Raw genomic sequence first — 25,024 nt, forward strand, 5'->3', positions numbered from 1 at the left:
GGGCCATCTTAGAGGCTGCTGACCTCTCTTGTTCTTACTGCTTTTGCTATTGTACCCTACTACAGTTTCTTCTCAACACAGCAGCCAGAGCACTACTATTAAAGGACAGGTTAGATTGTATTACTTCTCTGCTCAGAACCCTTCAGTGCCACTCATCTCACATGGAATGAAAACCAAAGTCTTCACTTTGACCTGTGGGTCCCTACATGACCTGGTCTTGTTGCCTCTCCAAGCTCATCTTATGCTGCTTTCCCCATTGCTCTTGCTTCACCAGCCGAACAGGCTTCTTACAAGTTCCTTGAGCAAACCTGGCAGGAGGCATGCTTCTGCCTCCGGTCCTCTGTGCTTCCTGTTGCCTCTGCCAGGAATGCTCTTCCCCCGAAGGCCAGTATGGCAGTCTCTCTCACTTCCTTCATATATTTACCCAGTGCCATCTCAGTGAGACCCTCCAAGGCCCTGAAATCCAAACCAACCCCTTCTTGAATTCAACACTTCCCAAATCCCCTTTTCTTGCTGTATTTTTTCTTTGTGGCACATCTTCCTATGTGTCATAGTATGTTTTATGTCTTTATATTCTGTACTGTCTGTTTCTCCCAGTAGAATGTAAGCTTTTTGAAGATAAGGATCTTTGTTTGTTTTGTTTATTCCTTGATCTTCAGTGCCTGGAAGAGTCTCTGGAACATTGCAGATGCTCAGGAAATATTTGTTGAGTGAATCATTTGGCCATAGCTAACGTCATGCTAACTGAAGTATTAGGGATATGTTGAAACTGTGATTTTAGAATGGGTATGTTAAGTAGCCCTTTTCTTAATTGCCAGTGTTAATTGACTGGCAGTAGTGCTAAATTGAGATTTTTTTTCCCTCTTTTTAAAAGTTAATTTAAAAATATAGGCAGTGTGGTTGTATGATTCAAATATTAAAGCACCCTGTCCCCAAATACCCTATTCTCTTCTCCCTTTGTCTTCCCCATAGGTAATCACTATTCGTACTTTCTTGTGTAAATCTGCAAAGTGTCTTTATACAAGTATATGAGACTGTATATTATCCCTATTCCTTCTTACACAAACGTTAGCTTACTGCATGCTCTGTTCTACATTTTTTTTCTTTTTTCCCTTCATGTATCCCAGAGATCTTTTCTGAGAGGGATTTTGAGGCTACATCGAGGAGCAACAAAAAAAGAGTGTCTCCCTTGATCTGTGATTTTTGCCCTTGTGCCAGAGGGAGCCATAGCTTGCCACACATTTACCACCTGGTATTGAGAGAGGACAGCCGCCCTGGGCTTTTTTCTAGCTTTTCCACACATTTGAGAGAAGACAGCCCTGGGCTTTTTTTCTAGCTTTTCCACACATTTGAGAGAAGACAGCCCTGGGCTTTTTTCTAAAAGCTTTTCCAAATCAGCAGTGACTAGTTCTGAGGCTTTGTCCAAGTTATTTAATTAACCCTGCAGACTTTCAGGGTCTTTACTGATTGAAATGAGATTATTGGGGAAGATTAGTGATAATGTAAAGCACCTGACCCATAATAGCCATTCCCTATTGTCTTTTAAAAAGTAGTTTCATGTAATTTAAGATGAAGATTTACAATTAAGTTACAAAAAATACAGTGCTAGATGCTTTTAGATAATATCATCAGTGCTTCCTGACAAATCATTTTGCCCAGAAGTTGTTTCATGAATAGCTAAGATTCTCTTTGCACATTGAGATAAGAAAACTGAGGCTCAGTGAGACACATAATATGCTGGTGAGGCTGGGCGCAGAGGCTGACGCCTATAATCCCAGCACTTTAGAAGGTCACTAGGGTGGGCGGGTCACTAGGTCAGGAGTTGGAGACCAGCCTGGCCAATGTGGTGAAACCCCGCCTCTACTAAAAATACAAAAAATTAGCTGGGCGTGGTGGCGCATGCCTGTAATTCCAGCTACTCAGGAGGCTGAGGCGGGAGAATCGCTTGAACCCGGAAGGAGGAAGTTGCAGTGAGCCGAGACCACGCCATTGCACTCCAGCCTGGGCGACAGAGCAAGACTTCATCTCAAAAAAATATATACATGCTAGTGAGACTCAGGATGGTTGGTTTCTGGACTCCTACTCTATTGAAGTCTTGGTCAAGGATAGGTAGGTTGGCAAAGGGTAACTGCACATCCTGCTTCTATTCCTAGTTTGTTGCTGATTTAAACACCGGGGTTTTTGGTTTAGTTTTGTTTGTCTGTTTGTTAAACTAGCCTCCAGATAAATCAATGCCAAAGTTATTGTCTTGGGAAATTGCTCATTAAGGACCCTGTCCCATATTTCTTAAAAATTTCAGTCTGAAATCGGAGTCTTTGGGAACGAGAAACAAATGTTTAATATTCTTGGTCAGCCTAATATTTCTTTCTCAATTCTTTGTGAATCTGGGCAAATAACTAGAACAGCTCATGGTTTTATAAACTTCTTTTTTAAAAATGGTGTTAATAGGTTGTATTCTGTATTGGGATTTGGAAGTAATTATAAATTGATAATGAGATGTTCTTTCTTGATTGCTCTTCTCTTAAAAATGGAATAGTCTGTTTAGTAGACTCTTCTTACTTGACCTCGATTCCCCTTGGAAGGGAGTTATCTATGCTTTTGCTATTCTCTGTTGTGACACCTGGCAGAGTGGATAGTTTGTAAATGTTGGCAAGTGATGCAAACAGGTCTTTCTTCAGATTATCCAAGGAATTGCCCTTTTCTGGAATCTTAGAGATTTTGTTGTTTGTTGTTTGAACTTTTTTCCTGATATATTAACATACGTATGGAAAAGTGCACAAATCGTAATTATACAACTCAGGCTGAGTGCAATGGCTTATGCCTGTAATTCCAGCATTTTGGGAGGCCAAGGCTGGAGGATCACTTGAGTCCAGGAGTTTGAGACCAGTTTGGGCAACAAAATGGGACCCCATTTCTACAAAAGAATTTTTTTAATTAGCTGGATGTGGTCACATGCTCCTGTAGTCTGAGCTACTCAGGATGTTCAGGTGAGAAGATCACTTGAGCCCAAAAGGTTGAGAGTGCAGTGAGCTGTGATCGTACCACTGTACTCCAGCCTGTACACCGAGCCCTGTGTACAGTGAGGCCCTGACTCAAAAAATAAAAAATGTTTTAAACGTGTACAACTCAATGAATTATCACAAATGGAACACACCCAGCTGAGGAAGCAGAACATTACCAGCACCCCAGCAGTCCTCTTTGTGGTCCTTTCTGGTCACCACCCACTACCAACAAGAGAAACCACTGTCTTGACTTCCAGTATCATAAATTAATTTTGCCTGTTTTTGAACTTTATGTAAATGGAGTCATATAATATCTATTCTTGTTTCTGGCTGCTTTTATGTAACCTTTTATATATTATTGCATGTACTTTTAAGCCATTCATTCTCATGGCTGAATAGTATAACTGCAATTTGTTTATCTATTTGAGTAGTTTTCAGTTCTTTTATAAAGTAGTTCTATTGTGAGTATTTTTGTGTGTTTTGGTGAGCACATCTCTGTTGGGTATACCTGAGAGGGGAATTGCTGAGCCAAAGGGTATGCATGTGTTCAGCAGCAAAATGTTTTCCAAAATGGTTTGGCGTGCCCTCCCACCAGCAGTGTGTGAGAATTCCACCTGTTCCTTGCCACACTTGATGTTATCTTTCTTTTTAAATTTAATCATTCCAGTGTGTACTTGGAACCTTGTGTTTTTATAGGCCTTTTCCATATAATTTCCTTCAAAATGATTGAAAGGTGATATCTTCACATGGACAGGCATTTTCTCTACCCTCTTTATAAGAGACTACACAATATAAAAGGCATAAGACCGGTTTTGGTGTTTAGCAGGCTTTGGGTCCCCAAGCCTAGGCTTCTTCATTATGAAATGCCCTTTTTTTTTTTTAAAGAAAAAATAAAAATCTCATTCTGTCGCCCAGGCCACCTGAGTAACTGGGATTACACGTACATCTCACCATGCCTGGTTAATTTTTGTATTTTTAGTAGAGATGGGGGTTTTACCATGTTGGCCAGGCTGGTCTTGAACTCCTGACCTCAAGTGATCTGCCCTCTTCAGCCTCCGAGAGGCTGGGACTACAGGGGTAAGCCACTGTGTCTGGCCATGAAATGCCTTTCTTGATAAACTGTTGTAAAGAATGTAGAGTATGTAAAGTGCCCAGCCCAGTGCTTAGCACAGCATACACACTCAGCACATCCTAATTCTCTGTGCAATTGTTGGTTTGGTAAGATACACATTTTTACTTTAATCATTTTAATATGTATCAATCCCTTTTTAAGTGTTTTCCTTGATTTATAAAGTATTGCTGGGAATGAAAAAATCTTTGCATATAAATGGAGGACATAATTAAAGGAGTATGACGATATCTAAAACATTCTTTTCCAGACACATTATTATTGTCAGGAATAAGGTCGTCAGAATACAGTCATTAGTTGAGAAGGAAGCTTCACATCATTTTGAGCTGACTGACCTTAACACTTGAAGGAAAATGTCCAGTATTTGTATGAGATATTGTATGACTCCATTTACATAAAGTTCAAAAACAGGCCAAATTAATTTATGATACTAGAAGTATCATATATATATAAATATCCAAGTATAAAGAGAGGCACAAAGTTGTTTTTTTTTTTTTAAGCAGAAAATGGACTAGGATATGGTGATTTCTGAAACATGTTTTTCCCCATTCCTTCCAATAATAGGAGTTTCCCCCAGTTCCTTCAGAGGAGACATTGGTAATACCTGTTCTTGGCAAGTTTTTATAAAGGAAATGATGCTTCAATAGCATACAGGCAATTTGGGAAATTAATTTCCTTAGGATATCATTGGAACAAAAGGGTATACTTTTTTAGAGGAAAGTAGGAATTGAAAGATTGTTACTAACTCTTTAAGTTGTGGTATGAATAAAAATGTTGTGCTTTGAAGCAAAAATGAGACCCCTGGCTACCAATCCTGAAGTCCCAGTTTTTGTATCTACTCAGTGTGGGGAAGAACTTCCCTGTTAAGGCTTGCATGACAGATGAGGGATTTGAGCAGTTCGGGAAGTCTATGATGTGTATTAGCCAACTTTTAAAACCACATTTAAAGGTGAATTAAACCTGAGTGTAGTCTAGTGGCTTCTTTGTGGTATTAGACATCATCAGTGGGCAATCCCTTAATGTATTGTCTGGGAAATGACTCAGCAAGAAATAGGCTCACTAGAGAAGCTGAACTGTGGCTTAATAAGTATAGATAATGATGGTAACATTCCACACTACGATATATGAACAGTATATATTGAACATAGTCTATAATTTTGATAACTTTCTTAATATATATTCCATCACTTTCCAGTCATGCATCTTTTTTACATCACATCTCTCAGATCAGGATATGTCTTAAATTCAGTAGTAAGTCATTAACAGCATTTTGAAATTTCTTAGTGATACATAAAATAACATTGTTTTACAGTAGGTGGAATATTATATTAAATGAAATACAGTAGAATATGGACTAACAATTTGAAAACTGCAAACCATAGGATTCTGAGCTGTATTTTGTGGCTCCCTGGCAGTTTCCTTGGGGATGAACCCAGTTCACCTGTTAGGGGTTTGAGTAGGAATTCAGGTATAGAAAGTGCTCTGCTGCTCTTTCAAAAAGATTTTTTAAAAACCTCATCTCAACAGGACTTTCATTTTAATGTCATGATGTATCACACACTAACTTTCTGCTCTTGTGCACTCTTCTGACAGTAGAGGAACGTAGACCTACTCTGCTGCTTTCCCCTATCCTGTACCCAAACATAACTGTCAGTGGTACACACTCTTCTAGTTTCTCCCAGGTAGTTACATACACATTTGATATTTGATTTATTATCAGTCACAAATAGTATCATTTTATATATTAGGTCCTATAATTTCACATTTTTAAACATATTTTACAACTTCTTCTAGATTAGTATACATAGGTGTGTGTTGTTTTTTAGTAGTTCTAATAGTGTTCCATCCCATGAATGCCACAAGTGTTCTTCTCATTTTATCCATGGTCACACAGTCATTAGCTGGGTTGCATTTAGGACCCCAGTCCTCCCTGGGCCCTGGCTGGTGTTTTGTCCTAGTAGTACTGGACTTTTGCGTACAGATAAAGCTACTTATTGTAAATTAATCACTATGGTTCCATTTTGCTTACATAAAGCCAAAACATTTCACTTAGAAATTAAATTCTTCCTTCTTCAGTATCATCATATTTTCTTACTACCCTGTACTTATTTGACTAGGAGTGCTAGTTGCATTACTTTTTTTCTTTTTTTCACCCACCTTTGAGATGGAGTCTCTGTCATCCAGCTTGGAGTGTAGTGGCGCAGTCTCAGCTCACTACAACCTCTGTCTCCCAGACTCAAGTGATCCTCCCACGTATTATAGCTGGGACTAAAGGTGCGCTTCGCCCTACCCATCTAGTTTTTGGTTTTGGTTTTGTATAGATGGGGTTTTGCCATGTCAACCAGGCTGGTCTTGAACTCCTGGACTAAAGCAATCTGCCCACCTTGGCCTCCCAAAGTACTGAGATTATAGGCATGCGCTACCATGCCTGGCCTGCATTTTTTTTTTTCTAACTAGAATGTGCTTTCCTTGGGAAAAGAGTTTTATGCATCCATGGATATACTTTGTACAATAGTGGATGTTTAATAAAAGTTTGCCGTTTTCTCCTGCCACTTTCTGTCCCCGTCCTGTCCTGGAATGGCTGTCTTGGGAACACCATCTACTCTGACAAGACCTTTCTCAGTTTGGGCTCCCAGAGCCTACTGTTTTTCCACATATCTATCTCCAGACTCCTGAGTGAGCCACTTGTTTTCTTCTAAAAGAAGAAACCCTGTCATCTTCCCTGCTCTTTTGGTCTCTGGCTCCTTGCTCCTGTCGTCTTGTCCTGTTGTCCTTGCTATGGCTCTGCCCCAGTGCAGAGAACCCCAGTGAATGGTGGCTTTCCCAGCCCTCAGGCGGTCCTTGGCTGTGGAATTCCAACTAAACATTTGCTGGTTCCTCTGTTCAGGAATGTGGATATACACATCCTCTTGTGGATAATTGACTTTATGTGTGGCGAAATAGTGGCTTGGGCAAGGGCAACTGAAGGATGGGTACCTTTGAAAACAAGAGCATTAGGGAAAATTAATTTAAATGGAAATTTGAAGGCTGAAACCCAACTACATTTTAAATGGATAATTTTTAAAATTAGGTTTTTAGCACTGGAAAATATTTCTCAAGGCTGTTTGTGTATATTTAGCTGCAACAACTGTGTCCTTGCAAAAATGCTTTGGTACAGTTCTTTTTGTTTTCTTGTTTATTCTCCTTGACTAGGTTACTGGAATTAACAGGTTTAGTGCTGTGTCCTGTAAAAAAGACTGTGGAATCTTCAGCTTTTTATTAACTTGGTTCTAGAAAGGTGGCCGTCTTAGAGAACAGTCCTTAGTGTAGTGTTAATGGGAAGACTCTGAATGAGTCTGGAAGTATAAAATGCCCTGGCTGGGGGGCTTCCATCAAACAAGGAATGTGTGTTCATTGTAGAAAAATGAAATGAGACTTTCAGCCTGCACAAAGTAAAACACTTTAGGTCATATTTCTGAGGTGTCCGTGTCTGTTGTTCAGCGTAGGATTTGTTCTTGTGTTCATCGCGGTGGTTTATTTTTGTTTATAAAGTGAGAACAGCTAGCGTTTATTGACCATGTATTGGGCACTATGTTGAAGTCTTCCACATATTCCTCACAGCAGTGCGGTGAGGTAGGTATTAATACTATTTTTCTCCCCATTTAATCTTCATCCCAATCCTGTGTGGTGAATATCATTACCACCCCCACTTTACGGCTAAAGAACTGAGGCTTAAAGGAAGCAATATGCTCAAGGTCACATTGTTATAAGTAGTGGATCCAGGATTTCCAACAACTACTACTACTCTCTACTATTCTGTGATGACTGTTCTTAAAGTTACCCCAGGCTGCCCTGGCAGGCAGGATAGAGCAATGGCGAGGAGTACGGAGTGTGGTACCAGACTGTGGATTCAAGCCACAGCTCCTCTGGTTCCTACTGAAGTGAACTTGGGCAAATTGCTTCACCTCTCTTGTGTACCTTTGTGTCTTCATCCGTAAGATGGATAAATAAATAAAGTACCTATATAAGATTGCGGAGTTAATAATATGGAAATTCAAACAGTGCTTGGCACATAGTTAAGTGCTCATTAATAGCTGTTGTTATTATTGTAACCCAGTGGTTTTTTAATTAAATCTGTGTTACAGGTAGGAACACTTTCAGCTGTGAGTAGTGGAAAACTTGAGCTTTTATAGCTTGAATAGAGGTGTATATTTCTCACCTACTGAGATGTCTGCAGGTGTGGAGAGTGTTGATGTTAATTCAGTTGTTCTGCAGTGTTGTCAGGAACCCAACACCTTTCTGTCCTGGTACACTACCATCTGTAGCACATCCACCTACTTTGTTTCACAAGATGGCTGCAGTAGCTCTAGACATTACATTTACATTCAAGGCAGAAAGAAGGGGAGAGAGTTGAAAAGCCATGACGGGCTCTCCACCTCAACCCTCCAATCAGTAAAAGCAGAAGCTGTCCACAAATGTACTAGCAGGCTTGTATTTTCATCTCATTGGCTAAAATTAGGATGTGCCATTCCTTGCTGTAGTAGAGCTGGAAGAGGGTATATTCAATGGTATATATATTCAAAGGGTATAGGGATCAGCACATGCGGACCTGTTGTTAAATTTTCAAGGAATTTGCAGTCTAGTTGATATCACCTGTGCTTGAAATCTGCTATGTTGGGAGAATTTAAACCACAGAAACCAGCAAATGCTACCCATCGTCCCTTTTCCCAAGAGCTAGCTGTTAAAAAACACTTAACAGCACACTATTGGGAATATTTATTAGGTTGGTGCAAAAGTGATTGTGCCAACCTAATAACTATAAATGCCAACTTGAAGTGTGGCAGAGAGTAAAGGTGTGAGATGTAGGAATTGGGAAGGGTCATTGGGCCAGCCAGCAGCATCTACCAAGATCAGTGAACATTTTAAGCTCTTTTAATACCAGTGATAGCTGGAGATCAGAGCTGAGGGGACCTCTCAAGATCATCTACGATAGCCCCTTCATTTGACTAATGGGAATCTCGGGAGGTACTTTGCTCCAGACCCCAAAGCCAGGTAGTTAAGTGACCCTCTTGGAACCCAGGTGTCCTTGACAATCCAGTGTTCATTCTCCAGAACTGAGGGCTTCAAGCCGCCTTTCTGATACCTGCCCTCCCCTCTCTCCCCTACTCCTGGTGCTTGCCCACTCTGCTCTTCCTTTTACCAGGTTCACAGTGCTGGGAAGCTTGACTGTTATCTTCCATTGGTTCACAGAAAACCTAGTTTAAACTGATTTATTTTAGATTTTAGTGTATAGAACATTGGGCTTTTTAAAAATGAGATAAGCTTAAAGAATTTGATCTCTGCTGTGCTACAGTATAAACTAATGAGTGGAAACTTAAGAATTTACCTAATTTTGAAGGCGTAATTTACCTAATACAGAAGGCATAAGTTTAGCTAAAGGTGAATATTCTTTCTTTAAAAAGACTGAAACCTTTTTCATACACAGTCATGCATTGCGTATATTATGGTGGCTGGCCTCATAAAATTATACCATATTTTTATATGCCTTTTCTATATTTAGTTATGTTTAAATATATACATCTGGCCAGGTACAGTGGCTCACGCCTATAATCTCAGCACTTTGGGAGGCTGAGGCAGGTGGGTCATCTGAAGTTGGGAGTTCAAGACCAGCCTGACCAACATAGAGAAACCCCATCTCTACTAAAAATACAAAATTAGCCAGGCATGGTGGCACATGCCTATAATCCCAGCTACTGAGGAGGCTGAAGCAGGAGAATCACTTGAACTTGGGAGGCAGAGGTTGTGGTAAGCCAGGATTTCACCATTGCACTCCAGCCTGGGCAAGAAGAGCAAAACTCCGTCTCAAATACGCGCGCGCGCGCGCACACACACACACACACACACACACACACACAAACTCTCTCTCTCTCTCTCTCTCTCTCTCAACATTGTGTTACAGTTGCCTGTAGTATCCATTATAGTAATATGTTGTATAGGTAGGTAGCCTAGGAGCAATAGGCTATGCATACAGTGTAGGTGTGGAGTAGGCTAAACCACCTAGTGTGTATAAGTATACTCTATGAAGTCCACACAAGGATGAAGTCTCCTCGTGATTCATTTCTCAGAACCTATCCCCACTGTTAAGCAATACATGACTATTTTTATCTCACTCTTCTCTTCAGATTGTAAGTTCTTTGGGGACAGGCTTTGCAGCCTGGCTTGTTTTTGTTCTTATGGAGATGGATATATGCACAGCTGTGCATGTGGCAAGTACATAGCAAATATTTACTGAATGAATGACTCTCTAACTTACACTGGTCTCACATCTTCAGATAACAGAAAAGTAATCAGCAGCTGTTATCTTAGTGTGGACTCTCATATGGAAATATCTGAATTAGGTGTTTGACTCTATAAACTGTGTTCCCTGAGCTGCCTAATATGATTGATGAAAAAGAGACCCACTGATAAAAACAATGGCCTTACTGGTACGAAGACATGGGAAGAGAAGATGAGGTAGAGAGGGGGTTTGAGATTGAAATAGAACTTTGGAAAGATATACATTTCCAGAAATAGTCATTGAGATATCAATAGGGTTTATCCAGCCCCTCAACTCACTCTTTTTTAGTTAATCCAATCCCATGCCTGCTCTCTTCTCATGTGTTCACAGTAAAAGTTGAATGTTATCGAAATCCCTAAAATCATCATTTTGAGGAAGTCTTAACTAGGAAACAGACTTCACAGCTCTGTTAAAGACAAGAATATGTTTATGTGATTTTTATTTCTTCACATAACTGAATACTGTCCCTAACTGATTCTGAACGTGTGTTTATCCACAGCCAAGCTACATCAGTGATGTGGGACCCCCTGGTCGAAGCTCTCTGGATAGCATCGAGATGGCCTATGCCCGGCAGGTGAGTGTGCTCACAAGGGAGATTCAGCCAGGAGAATCCTTTGTGAACCTCTAGGGAGTAAAAGGGAACAAAAACTTGTAAAAGTCAAACCCTGAAAGCAAGTTGTGTTTTTTCATTTAGAGGACTAGTTAATATTTTGCCATAGGCTGCTGGAGAATTCTGTCAAATAGGGTAATAGAATGACTCACATTTGATTTGAGGAAATTGAAATCTGTTCTTTACACTGACCATGGCATCTCAGTTTGCATTTTTGGCAGTAGTCCCATGTACAGTAAAGCTTCAGGGAACTGCACTGCTTAGTAAATGGAGTTCAATATTAACTGAATTACTTGATAGGCTAATGGTATTAGCAAATCTTTTTTTTTTTTTTTTTTTGAGACCGAGTTTCGCTCTTGTTACCCAGGCTGGAGTGCAATGGCGCGATCTCGGCTCACCGCAACCTCCGCCTCCTGGGTTCAGGCAATTCTCCTGCCTCAGCCTCCTGAGTAGCTGGGATTACGCAAATCCCTTTTCCACTCCTTGTTGAGAGAAATTTTCTAAATGTTTTTCTGCCTTGATAAGCATACTGTATTCACTACTTAATACCACTGTTGTCCTAGAAAAGCTCATGATATTTTAGAGGTCATCTTCTGGTTCTAGATGATGACCATCCAATAGTATGAGTATGGATTGAGATGCTTTGTGATAAGCACAGGAATTCAGTTGAACTGAAACTGCTCGGAGGACCATACATACCTGGAATTGACATTTTCAATAAAACAATGCCAGCCAACTTAGGCATTCGAGGAAGGAGGCAGTGCCCATTTTTCACTCTGTCCATGAACCCTGCACCAGGACCATTCATCCTTTTGAAAGAATTTAGTCCTTTGCCTTGGTTCTTAGGGAGGAGCAGCCAGAACCCTTCCATTGTCCTGTCATTTTCTGGGTCCTTGCTCCCTAGGACAGAGAGGCACAGAGCTCCCTGTGGTTCTTCTCCTCTCGACCCCGCTCCTCCCACTCCTCAGGTGTTTGGGAGGTGGCAGTTAGCTTTAGTGTGTTACCCATGACGCCAGCACAGCTGGAGAGCTGGCCAGTGTGGATGGCTCAGCCACTCTGAGGAACGAAAAGTTGGTTGAAGCTTCTGCTGGCCATTGCCTGCTTCAGGAGGTTTTAAAAAGAAAAGAAAATAGATATTGTACTGTTTACTTTACTTTCGTCATTTCAGATTTATATCTATAATGAGAAGATTGTAAATGGACACCTGCAGCCTAACCTGGTGGACCTTTGTGCTTCCGTTGCGGAGCTGGATGATAAGGTAGCACCTGGAGCTAAGTCAAGTAGAAACCGGGGTCCAGTGTTCCCATGGGGTTAGCAGCTTACTGACTTGGCTGAAATGTGCTGCAGAGATACTCCATTCTGTGGAATTAAATGTTAACTGTTCTTCGGAGTTTTATTTTAAATAACTTTGGGTGGTTTTCTGGATGATGAATTTTCAAAAATGCATCTTCAAAAGGCCCTGCCAATGTCAATTGATAGTCACAAGAGTTCTCTTCAAGCTGTATTTGGTTTGAAGTCGTCAGGCTTTTACTCCCCACTCAGCAGTTTCCCTCCTTACACAATCTAATGAGCTCCTTAATGAGAGCTGAACTGTCAAGGTGATGGCTTTTCATACCTGTGAGCCCTCGAACTTGACTCAGGTGGGGCCTTTGTGTGCATTCTCTCTGTATACTACTGGTTCTGTTCCTCTGACACACACACACACACTCTCTCTCTCTCTCTCGCTCTCCCTCTCTCTCACTCTCACTGCCTTTACTTATTCTCCTCCCTCACCCCTTATTCCTGGCCAGTTTTCTCCCTAGGGGGCAAAAAATTTTTTAAAAAAGTGGATGGATGACTAGGTGGGTTTGTTAGGTGTCTAGAAGGAAGGAAGAAAGGAGGAAAAGCTGTTATGGAAGCAAGCACCCATACACAGATTTTTTGTCTTCAAAAATTGCTCAACCCAGTGTGGTGGCTCCCACCTATAACCCTAGCAACTTTCGAGACCAAGGTGGGTGGACTGCTTGCACCCAGCAGTTCAAGATCAGCCTGGGCAACATGGTGAGACCTCCTCTTTACAAAAACTAGAAAAATTAACCAGGTGTGATGGCATGCACCTGTAGTCCCAACTACTTGAGAGGCTGAGGTGGGAGGATTACCTGAGTCCAGGGAGGTCAAGGCTTCAGTGAGCCATGACCATGCTACTGTACTCCAGCCTGGGTGACAGAGTGAGGCCCTGTGTAAAAAAAAAAGCATCCAACTTTTTTCTTTCCTTCCTTTCTTCCTTCCTTCCTTCCTTTTTTTTTCTTTTTTAGACAGTTTTGCTCTTGTTGCCCAGGCTGGAGTGCAATGGCAAGATCTCGGCTCACTACAACCTCCGCCTCCTGGGTTCAAGTGCTTCTTCTACCTCAGCCTCCTGAGTACATGGGACTACAGGCGCCTGCCACCACACCCGGCTAATTTTTTGTATTTCTTTTTTTCGAGACGGAGTTTCGCTGTTGTTATCCAGGCTGGAGTGCAATGGCACGATCTCGGCTCACCGCAACCTCTGCCTCCTGGGTTCAAGTAATTCTCCTGCCTTAGCCTCCTGAGTAGCTGGGACTACAGGCACGCACCACTGTGCCCAGCTAATTTTTGTATTTTTAGTAGAGACGGGGTTTCACCATGTTGACCAGGATGGTCTCGATCTCTTGACCTCGTGATCCACCCGCCTTGGCCTCCCAAAATGCTGGGATTATAGGCGTGAGTCACTGCGCCCGGCCAATTTTTTGTATTTTTAATAAAGACAGGGTTTCACCATGTTGGCCAGGCTGATCTCAAACTTAATTTTTTTAAATAATAAAATATAAGACAATGTAAACAGAGAAGAAAGTAAGGTTTCAACCAATCATTCCACTACCTAGGGAGAGTCACATTTGTCTGGACATTCTAATGTTTTAATTTTTGAGAGAGACCATGAAAACAGGCTTTTCTATTTTTCTTTGGAACAAGTATAAACTGCTTTTTTTCCAATTGGTGTTATCCTCCAAAGACTCATACATTCAAAGTATTGCCAAGGGTTCAGGGAACATGTTGTTTTTAAGGAGCAATTTACAGGCAGGAGGATTCTGGGGAGAGAGAGTCCCAGCTGTGTGGTGGTAACACAGAGGAAAGAACACCCGCTTCTTTCCTGGGAGGCGTCTTTGGAAGGGAGTGAGTGGGAAGGAAAATGGTAGGCTGTGACACTCACCAAGTAAGGTAAGATTGGTGGCCCCTGGAGCGTCTTTGGGAGGACAAAACCCGTATCATTAGGTTAAACTCTTATTTTAAGCCTTAAGAAACTCAGATAACCTTGTAAGGACTGAAATGCAGCTCTTTGAGTTGAAGCTCCTAGAACATTGTATGACTATAAATGGATTCACCGTCTTTTAAGGGATAACCCGCTGAGATTCAGTGTTCTTGCAACTTCTGTGTAGTTTTAATTATGTATGTGGTTATGTCAGACCTGGAATAGTAATTGATCTGAAAACCAACTGAGGGCAGGGGTGAGGGTGCTCATTGGTGGATGAAACTCTGAGTCTGACCAGCAGAGTTGCATCTTCTGCACTGAGCTTAAGCCTAGCCATCGCAGACAGATGACATTAACCTCATCCCCCACCTCATTTTGCCCACCTTGGAGGTCAGAATACCACAAAGAACCAGATAATTTCGCCAGCCCTGCCGCATTGTCACATGCAGTTTTTTTTATGTGCAGAACATTTCTGACATGTGGACCATGGTGAAACAAATGACAGACGTGTTGTTGACACCAGCAACTGACCCCCTGAAGAATCGCAGCAGCGTGGAAGTGCGCATGGAGTTTGTCAGGCAGGCCTTGGCGTACCTTGAGCAGAGGTAAGGCAGCAATAGCACAATGGGGCTGGCTTTCAAATCCCTTGCAGTCAACTGTTTCTCAAATCTTAAGTCATCCTCAGGCTAAGTGTGCTGTAGCTAGTATAATTTAAGATTTATTATGTTAAATTGAAGAAGGCTCAGAGTTGTAATCCTGTTTTAGAAATCCTGTTTCACTTTTCTACCAGGACTATTGCTGCAGTGGTATAAAAATCACACATTAAAAAATCATGGTAGGTGAGCACTGTTCGAATTCTTTTTCTTTCTCCATACTGTCTCTTAATAAGTGAGACCACAGTGCCTCAGGTCATAATCTTTTTTCTAATGTGGTTCAGCCATTACTCCTTAGGCTCTTTTCTTTTCTCTCCGCATTTTAATTTTACTCCCAGCCATGTTACCACCTTCAAACCCTAGGAAGACTCCTTTCCCCTTAATTTTATTCTGACTCTACTTCGTTAATACCCACAACTCAGGGTCATTCCCAGCTGATAATGCCTGCGATTTATGCCTGGGTTTCTTTGCCACCTCTTCACTAATGAAAGTTGGTCACTGAGGTGTTCGTGGCAGTGCCTTTGTGCCTAACGTATTGTTCCCTTCATTAATAGGACTTGTGCCATTATCCCACTATGTGGACACTCCTTCCAACTCTGAATTGGCCAGCAGTGTTGTCATGAGTGTACAATAGAACCTCTTTATTTTAGAGACAGGGTGCTGGGCTCCTCCCTGCTGGCCTGAGAATAGAAAGCCCTGTTGAATACACTTGCTAAATTGCACGCTTTTGCCCCGGAGCCTCTGAACCTGCCAGCAGCCTTGTAGTGAGATCGCCTTTTGTAAATAAAATAATACTTCATTAGGAAGTCAGAAGATTTCCTTGTATGTTACTGAGGTAATTCAAACTTGGTACAGCAGAGACTAGGTTTTTTTTTTGTTTTTTGTTTTTTTTTTGAGGCGGAGTTTCACTCTTGTTACCCAGGCTGGAGTGCAATGGTGCGATCTTGGCTCACCCGCAACCTCCGCCTCCTGGGTTCAGGCAATTCTCCTGCCTCAGCCTCCTAAGTAGCTGGGATTACAGGCATGCGCCACCATGCCCCGCTAAATTTTTTTTTTGTATTTTTAGTAGAGATGGGGTTTCACCTTGTTGACCAGGATGGTCTCGATCTCTTGACCTTGTGATCCACCTGCCTTGGCCTCCCAAAGTGCTGGGAGAGACTAGGTTTTTATACTAAATGCTATGTTAATTAGACAAGAGCTACTGAAGTGAACACCATCAGACAGATTACACTCACTAGCCTCCATTAGCCGGTTAAGAAAAATCCGGAGCTTGAAATGGTTTTTTTATTCTTCATTATAGGCATAGGCATAGGCATAAAGGGTATAAAATAATTCAAGCTTTGGCTGATTTTTTGTGATTAAATTTTGGGTTTATCTATCTTCACCCATAAAGAACCTACATACATAGTAGCATTTATTTGTTACCAGTCAACAAAATGAGTCAGAATTTCTTATACTATATAAAAACTTTTTTTTTTTTTTTTTTTGATGTGAGACAGGGACTGACTCTGTCACCCATGCTGGAGTGCAGTGGCATAATCTGGGTCCACTGCAATTTCTGCCTCCCAGGCTCAAGCAATCCTTCCAACTCAGCCTCCTCAGGTGTGTGCTACCACACCCAGCTTTTTTTTTTTTTGAGATGGAGTTTTGCTCTTGTTGCAGGCTGGAGTGCAATGATGCAATCTTAGCTCACTGCAACTTCTGCCTTCTGGGTTCAAACGATTCTCCTGCCTCAACTTCCCCTACTAGCATGGTAGCCCACCACCATGCCCACCTAATTTTTATATTTTTAGTAGAGACATGTTTCACCATGTTGGCCAGGCTGGTCTTGAATTTCTGACCTCAGGTGATCCACTGGCCTTGGTCTCCCAAAGTGCTGGTATTACAGGCATGAGCCACTGTGCCTGGCCTAGGATTTTTTTTTTAAGTGAGTGTAAATGTATGATTGCTCATGGCTACTTTTTTCTTGATCAACTCTAATCCTTAACATCGGTGCTTGACTTCACCAATGGTACTAGGTTGCTTTCCTTGGTTTTATATCTCTGGTAAGCCATTCCATGTCTTTTCATCTTTTCATTTAGTTTTTTAAATTATCTTATTCCATTAATTTCTTTAACAGTGCTTCTTGGAGCTATTTGGGAATTTCTTGTTCATAATCATAAAGTTTGTTTTTCACTCCAGTGGCATCATTCCCTGATGCTGTCTTTTATAAGCATTTATTGTCACCTTTGATAAAGGGGATATTTTAGAATAATTATACTCAGTTTAAAAATTTTTTTCACTGCTGTTGATTCACTGACAGTATGCATATGATAGTTCAAATGATGTAATGCACCAGATGGCAAAGTAGACCTGTCCCCCAAAATTTTTCAATTATAAGACTGAAATGTTGTGAAAATATAGAATTAGTCTGTTTCTTCCCTGCCACATTCCAAGATTTGAGGCAGAATATATATTTCTTAGCCTTCAAGGAGTTTAGACTTCTTTAACTTAGGCCCTTGTCAGCACATGGACTGTCTTCATGCAAGTTGGAAGAGGCCACAGTAGGCACTTGTTTGTCCTGGCTGCTACAGAACTCTTCGATCTGTTATCCAACCTCTGCTTATAAATACTTCCAGGCCTGGCACAATGGCTCATGCCTGTAATCCCAGCACTTTAGGAGGCCAGGTGGGTGGATCACCTGAGATCAGGAGTTCGAGACCAGCCTGGCCAATGTGGTGAAACCCTGTTTCTACTGCAAATACAAAAATTAGCTGGGTGTGGTGGTACGCACCTGTAGTCCCAGGTACTTGGGAGGCTGAGGTAGGAGAATCACTTGAACCTGTGAGGCAGAGGTTGCAGAGAGCCGAGATCATGCCACTGCACTCCAGCCTGGGCAACAAAGTGAGACTGTCTCAAAAAACAAAAAAACCTTCCATTGATGGGGAACTCATTAACATTTATTAAATTTTGTTTATTTTTCTTCTTTTTTTAAATTTAATTTAATTTATTTTTTTTTAATAGAGATGGGGTCTCGCTGTGTTGCCCAGGTTGGAGTGCAGTGCCTATTCACAGGTGTGATCCCACTACTGATCAGCACGGGAGTTTTGACCTACTTCATTTTTGACCTGGGCTGGTTCACCACTCCTTAGGCAACCTGGTGGTCCCCCACTCCCAGGAGGTCACCATATTGATGCCAAACTTAGTGCAGACACCCAATCAGCATAGTGCACTACAGCCCAGAACTCCTGGGCTCAAGTGATCCTCCCACCTCAGCCTCCAGAGTAGCTGGGACTACAGGCATGCACTGCCGCGCCCAGCTGTTTATTTTTCATTATAAAAATGATACATGCTTATTAAAATAAGACTTGAAAAAAGAGGGGAAGACCCCCTATACCATCTAGAGGCTCCTATTACCTTATTATATTTCTTTTTTCCCCATTCTTAAAGTATAAGTATTTTTTTTCATAACTGCATAATATTTCATTGAGTTGGCCAGCTGCTGTTGCTCACACCTGTAATCCCAGCACTTTAGGAGGCCAAGGTGGGCCGATCACAAGGTCAAGAGATCGAGACCATCCTGGCTAACATAGCGAAACCCCATCTCTACTAAAAATACAAAAATTAGCTGGACGTGGTGGCAGGCACCTGTAGTCCCAGCTACTCGGGAGCCTGAGGCAGGAGAATGGCTTGAACCTGGGAGGTGGAGGTTATGGTGATCGGAGATCGTGCCACTGCACTCCAACCTGGCAACAGAGGAAGACTCTGTCTCAAAAAAAAAAAATTTCAATGAGTCTGTTTCCTATTATTAAGATTTAGGTTGTTTGTTTCACTCTCTCTGTTGTTATACTTAACCTGGTGTTGAGCACCTGACTTTTTGAGGTAGTCTTGTTTTAGATATAAGAGCATACTATATTTAGAAAGTTATTATATTAACCACATATTTGGGTATCTGTAAAATGGACTATTTAATCTTGGTATGAAAACACTTTAAACCCCTACAGAGGATTTAAGAAGCATACTAGCAAATAAATGAAGAGGGAATGGTAGAAAACTATCATTTTGCAACCACCAGTGTAATAACTGGTTCGACAAGGACCATCAACGGAAACTAAAACCATTGAGTAAAAGATTGTTGGTGAATAGAATACTTACATGACTTGCGTGTATTGCATCACAGACTACATATTAAGTACAAAGAGAATAATACATTGTAATGGAGAAATCTGGTGGACACCTTTCAACTACGTGAATCAAATCTAGTTACCAGTAATGACGCAAACCTACTACCTACTTCATTTTGCAATTCAGTGGGAAGTGCCAGCATTAGCTATGTAGGACTATTGGCAAAAAAAATTGAACCTGAATCGAATCATGAAGAGATATATTCAGCTTACAAGACATTCTACTGGACAGCTGGCCTGGACTCTATAAATAAAAGGTCAGTGTCCAGCTGGGCATGGTGGTATGTATCTCTACTCCCAGCTACTCAGGAGATTGAAGCGGGAAGATTGCTTGAGCCCAGGAGATTGAGGCGGGAAGATTGCTTGAGCCCAGGAGTTTGAGGCTGTAGAGTACTTTAAAGGTACTTGTGGGCCGGGCATGGTGGCTCATGCCTGTAATCCCAGCACTTTGGGAGGTCAAGGCAGCAGATTACTTGAGGTCAGGAGTTCGAGACCAGCCTGGCCAAAATGGTGAAACCCCATCTCTACTTAAAATATGAAAATTAAGGCCGGGCGCGGTGGCTCAAGCCTGTAATCCCAGCACGTTGGGAGGCCGAGGCCCGGATCACGAGGTCAAGAGATCGAGACCATCCTGGTCAACAAGGTGAACCCCCGTCTCTACTAAAAATACAAAAAATTAGCTGGGTGTGGTGGTGCATGCCTGTAATCCCAGCTACTCAGGAGGCTGAGGCAGGAGAATTGCCTGAACCCAGGAGGCGGAGGTTGCAGTGAACCGAGATCGTGCCAGTGCACTCCAGCCTGGGTAACAAGAGTGAAACTCTGTCTCAAGAAAAAAAAAAAAAAAAAAAAATACAAAAATTAGCTGAGTGCGGTGGTCTGCGCCTGTAATTCCAACTACTTGGTTGGCTGAGGCAGGAGAAATGCTTGAATCCGGGAGGCAGAGGTGGCAGTGAGTCAAGATCACACTGCACTTCAGCCTGGGCAACATGAGCAAGAATCCATCTCAAAAAAATAAGACACTGCATTCCAGCCCATGTGACACAGCAAGACCCTGTCTCTTTTAAAAAAAAAAAAAAAGATCATGGTCATGAAAGACAAAAGTAGTGGTAGAATTAGTGGAATTATCCTAGATTAAGGGAAAGTAGCATGACAATTATATTTTCTTGTTGAGATTCTGGATTTAAAATGAAAACTGTAAAGGACACTATTAAGAAATAAATATGGATTATGTTTTTGATAATAAATTAATGTTCAATTTCTTGGTATCATAATGATATTGAGGTTAGGCAGGAGAAGGTCCTACTTCTTCAAGCCACATGGTAAGTATGTACAGATAAAGTAGCCCCTGATTTTTATAACATATTTTCAAGTGGTTTGGGGGGAGAAGAAAAGCACAAGTATATATGTTATGTGTGTGGAGAGAGAAAACACACAAAGAAATGTTAAAAATTGGTGAATCTAGGTAAAAGGTTATGTGCATTCATTGAACTACTCTTTTAACTTTTGTGGGTTTGAAATTTTTCAAACTAAAACATTTTAAAAGAACCCACTAGAGCATTAGGCTGTGAGCTGGAGCAATTATTATTCTGTATATCCACCCTTAATATATTTGAAGTCCTCAGTTGTGTTCCTCCAGGAATTCTTTTGAGTTTCTGCAGTAATGAGAAATCTGTGATCCAGTGCCCACTGAGTAAATAACGTAGTATGCTTCATTAAGCATGTATTATTTACTCTTCTGCATTGGGTTTGAAGTCTAAGCCTTGCCCTTCCAGCTATAGTCTAATGTTGTGGATACGGGCATAGAGGTGTATAATAAATGTTTTCAGTTTTCCCTGTTTTTTTTTCTTTCAAATTTTTTTCAGTTATAAGAATTACACCCTTGTGACTGTCTTTGGAAATTTGCATCAGGCCCAACTGGGTGGGGTGCCTGGGACTTACCAGTTGGTTCGAAGTTTCCTGAACATTAAACTTCCAGCTCCCTTGCCTGGACTACAGGTACTGACAACTTTCGCTGTGTAATCAGTTACACCCCCAGAGCAGTTGCCCTCAGATGGCATTTTCAGTTAAAATGAGGATATATGCGGAGACTATGGTATGGAGATGAGACCAGAGAGAGGTGAGGACAGAAAGTGAAGACCTCTTAGGAGGCTGATAATACAGAAGTCCCAGTGATGGTGGTAGTTGCTTAGCCCAGGTGGAGGAGACTGCATGGGGAAATGTGACTGGGTTCTGGATGTTTTGAAAGTTGAGCCAGTAGGACTTGCTGAAGAACATGGATTTGAGTGTGAGAGGCATTCATGGATGACTTCTGAGATTTTTGGCTAAAACAGCTGGAAGAATGGAGTTGAATGTGGTTTTTAGGATGTCTCTCTTCTCAGCTCATGGTCCAATTGGGGAGATTATCACACAGTTTGCAGAGCCCTAAACTGGAGCCTTGTGCAAAGGGTGGCAGGATACAGAGATGAGCTTCATAAAGGGATGACATTCACACTTGCTCTTAAAGAATAGGAGTTCAACTTCAGGTTTTGGAAAAGATTATTCCAGGGGGAGGTAACACATGCACAAATGCATGGAGGCAGGAGAGAGTATCTGGAGGATTGGGTGCACTGTAGGTCTTGGCGGTCTTGGGGCCCACTAGTGAAGGCCTTGAGTGCCAGGCCCAGCACTTTGGACTTAAACAGCTCAAAGGGTTTACGTGGGCAAGTTCAAATCTGGATTTTACAAAGAATCCTGCTGAGGGGAGGGTGGAAGTGCCAAGAAAGGAGGCCTGAGGTCTACTTCTAGAGGAGCTGAAGAAAAGCAAAGAGAGAAGCGTAAGCATAGGCCGCTCTGCAGACAAATGACAAAACCAGACTTGGGATAAAGTAAGCAATAGTATTCGGAGAGTGGGAGCGGAGCTGTCTGTCTCTCAGATCCCCAGTGCCCAGTAGTACCTGACACCAAGATACTGAGTAAAATGTTTATGACATTTTATAAACTTGAGTACTGTAAGGGTAGTCTCTTACTGGTCATTGACGTCTTTAGCCCTTGCTTTGTGAGGGTTGTAGGAGTCCATGTGTGTACATTATCACAAAAGAACGTCACCTAGTTTACTGTGGGCCACTGGAAGTCCATGGAAAAACCACAGGGTGGCTTTGGATCAGGTAGGGTACATAGCGCTTTGGAGGAAAAGCTCTGGAGCCATCCTGCCACTTAACAGCTTACTTGGACAAATGACTTAACCCCTCCATGCCTCAGTTTCCTTGTTTGTAAATCAAGGAAGAAAAGGCTGTTAATGGTTCTCACCACAGGGAGCTGTTCTGAGGATTAAGTGACTTAGTATAAGAAGAGGGGCTTAGCTCAGTTTTAGCACATATGGAAGCACTCAGCTTTTCCTTGTTGATTTTGAGCACGTGCTCTTCCTCTTTTAGGATGGAGAGGTGGAAGGCCATCCTGTGTGGGCCCTGATTTACTACTGCATGCGCTGTGGAGACCTGCTTGCTGCTTCACAGGTAGTTAATCGAGCCCAGCACCAACTGGGAGAGTTTAAAACCTGGTTCCAGGAGTACATGAACAGCAAGGACAGAAGGTATGTGAATGAGGTGGCACGACCAGTGGCAGCCATGCAGATTGAAGGGGTGACCTTCACTGTCATTATTCTCTTTTCCCTGCACGGGCCCAAAACAGGATTCTGCCTGGGGGAAAAAGGGGGTTTTGAAAGCAAATATAACTCTCTTGGGAATAAGGAGTGAAAACCATAAAAGAATGCCCTATTCTGACACTGTCCAGGCATGCATGCGTGTGTGTTTGGGAATGTTTCTGTTGCTATAAGGAAGGGGCTGGTTCAGGAGCATGATTTGACTTGTTCTATAAATCTAAGGCATATCAAGGATGCCTTATAAAATGGGACATTTTAAAAATTACACTTTTCTTGTTAACACTTAGTGCTTTTTCTGGTCAACCCAATATGGAAATATATTGTCATGTACTTCTTAGCTTAAAGGCTAGAATTAGAAGTTAGTAAAATTAAAATGTAATCACTGAATTAATTTGTTGAGTCTTTTAAGTTCTCTTACATTAAGAAACTGCTTAGCATTAATTTCTCTTGGATTTTGCTAATGTAATTGGTCTTAAGTTCATACTCAAACTGAGGTTATATATATGTATATGTATGTAGAAGAAATGATGGTTACTCTAGTTGTACTTGTAAAAAACTAGGATACTTTCCTTGGCAGCATTAATAATGTCATGTCAAGAGACTGCTTCAAACCACAAGCCCCTGTCTTGCTCAATTTAGAATTTAAAGTAGGGTTAATGTCTTAAGGTTCCCCCAGAAGGAGATTTGAGTGCAAGTTGTTTATTTAGGAGGTGATCTCACATTAATAAGGGAGTGTGGAGGCCAGAGAGGGGGTAAGACAGTTAAGGGAAGGATCCACTCCTGTCCATTACTGCTTGCGTGCTGCTGGGATGTGGAATGGAGTTCTTTTTTTTTTTTTTTTTTTAATTTTTTATTGGATTTTAGGTTTTGGGGTACATGAACAGAGCATGCAAGACAGTTGCGTAGGTACACACATGGCAGTGTGCTTTGCTTTCCTTCTCCCCTTCACCCACATTTGGCATTTCTCCCCAGGCTATCCCTCCCCACCACCCCCTCCCAGTGGCCCTCCCCTTTTCCCCCCAGTAGACCCCAGTGTTTAGTACTCCCCTTTCTGTGTCCATGTGTTCTCATTTTTCATCACCCGCCTATGAGTGAGAATATGCGGTGTTTCATTTTCTGTTCTTGTGTCAGTTTGCTGAGGATGATGTTCTCCAGATTCATCCATGTCCCTACAAACGACACAAACTTATCATTTCTGATTGCTGCATAATATTCCATGGTGTATGGAATGGAGTTCTAATTCCCTGGCATTTCTGACCTTCCCCTGAACCCTCAGCCGACAGAAAACTGGCAGGCCAATAGATGTAGGTGCTGGTAGTTCCAAGTCAGGCTACAGCACTTGTACCAAGGGGAGGGGATGGGGCAGAAACAGTGTCTCTTACCCCTGATGAAGGAAGGCTTCCCTGCTCTTACGTGTTTGGCAACTGGGATGCTGTCAGATGCCCTTGAGGATCTTTATTGAGTGTTTATCTATCTGTCTGTTCCCTTATGTCTGTAGATTGTCCCCAGCTACAGAAAACAAGCTCCGGCTGCATTACCGCAGGGCTCTCAGGAACAATACAGATCCCTACAAGCGGGCTGTGTACTGTATCATTGGCAGATGTGATGTCACTGACAACCAGAGTGAAGTGGCGGACAAAACTGAGGACTACCTGTGGCTGAAGGCAGGCACTGTTTCCCCTGCCCACGCAGGGCTTTACCCTTTTTCTGTGCTCATGTCCCCACAAAGATTTTTACCTGCTTAATGTATGATGCCAGTAAGGTGATCAAGATCAGCAGGTTCCTCATCTCCTGGCCCCATTTTTTGTTTTGTAATTCCCAGCTCATAACCATAGCCTTAAACACAGCTTCCAGCTGACAGCGTTGAGCCTGGCTGCTGAACAGCTACAACTCTGTGCATGTGGCTCAGGGTGTAGTTTGTACCAATGCATATGTTTCTCTTGGTGATTTAGTTGAACCAAGTGTGTTTTGACGACGATGGCACCAGCTCCCCACAAGACCGGCTCACTCTCTCACAGTTCCAGAAACAGTTGTTGGAAGACTATGGTAAGATCCGGTACATAACCACCTTTCCCATCTCTTGTCCACTTAAGATGAGTACTTCAGTTTTCCTCTGGGAAAATTTTTCATCCCTGAACTTTTGTCTTTCCTTCAAAACTTCTGTAGATCTTCAAAGCAAAACACAGCAAAATTACCATTTCAAATTTAAACAAACGGCATGTGGCCTTAAGAAGTGCATAAAACTTACATGGTCATACACAATAATC

General features: G+C 41.9%; 1 protein-coding gene across 16 annotated transcripts in view; it reads left to right on the top strand.

Moving 5' to 3' along the window:
- NUP93 (nucleoporin 93) overlaps positions 1–25,024 on the top strand; it is a 113,100-nt gene that overhangs the window by 75,845 nt on the left and 12,231 nt on the right. For 8 of the 16 annotated variants that reach the window (XM_078358236.1, XM_035282057.3, XM_078358237.1 and 5 more), the window contains 7 exons: positions 10,947–11,021; positions 12,226–12,315; positions 14,770–14,909; positions 20,983–21,115; positions 22,531–22,688; positions 24,256–24,421; positions 24,710–24,803. In XM_078358236.1, the coding sequence (XP_078214362.1) occupies positions 10,947–11,021; positions 12,226–12,315; positions 14,770–14,909; positions 20,983–21,115; positions 22,531–22,688; positions 24,256–24,421; positions 24,710–24,803 (856 nt within the window). Of the gene's footprint in view, positions 1–1,934; positions 2,110–10,946; positions 11,022–12,225; positions 12,316–13,520; positions 13,602–14,769; positions 14,910–20,982; positions 21,116–22,530; positions 22,689–24,255; positions 24,422–24,709; positions 24,804–25,024 lie in introns of those variants that run through there. The other 8 variants (XM_035282058.3, XM_035282056.3, XM_078358235.1 and 5 more) reach the window with 2 other exon arrangements.

The sequence above is a fragment of the Callithrix jacchus genome, chromosome 20 (genome assembly GCF_049354715.1).
Source record: "Callithrix jacchus isolate 240 chromosome 20, calJac240_pri, whole genome shotgun sequence".
In the NCBI taxonomy this organism is placed as follows: Eukaryota; Metazoa; Chordata; class Mammalia; order Primates; family Cebidae; genus Callithrix; species Callithrix jacchus.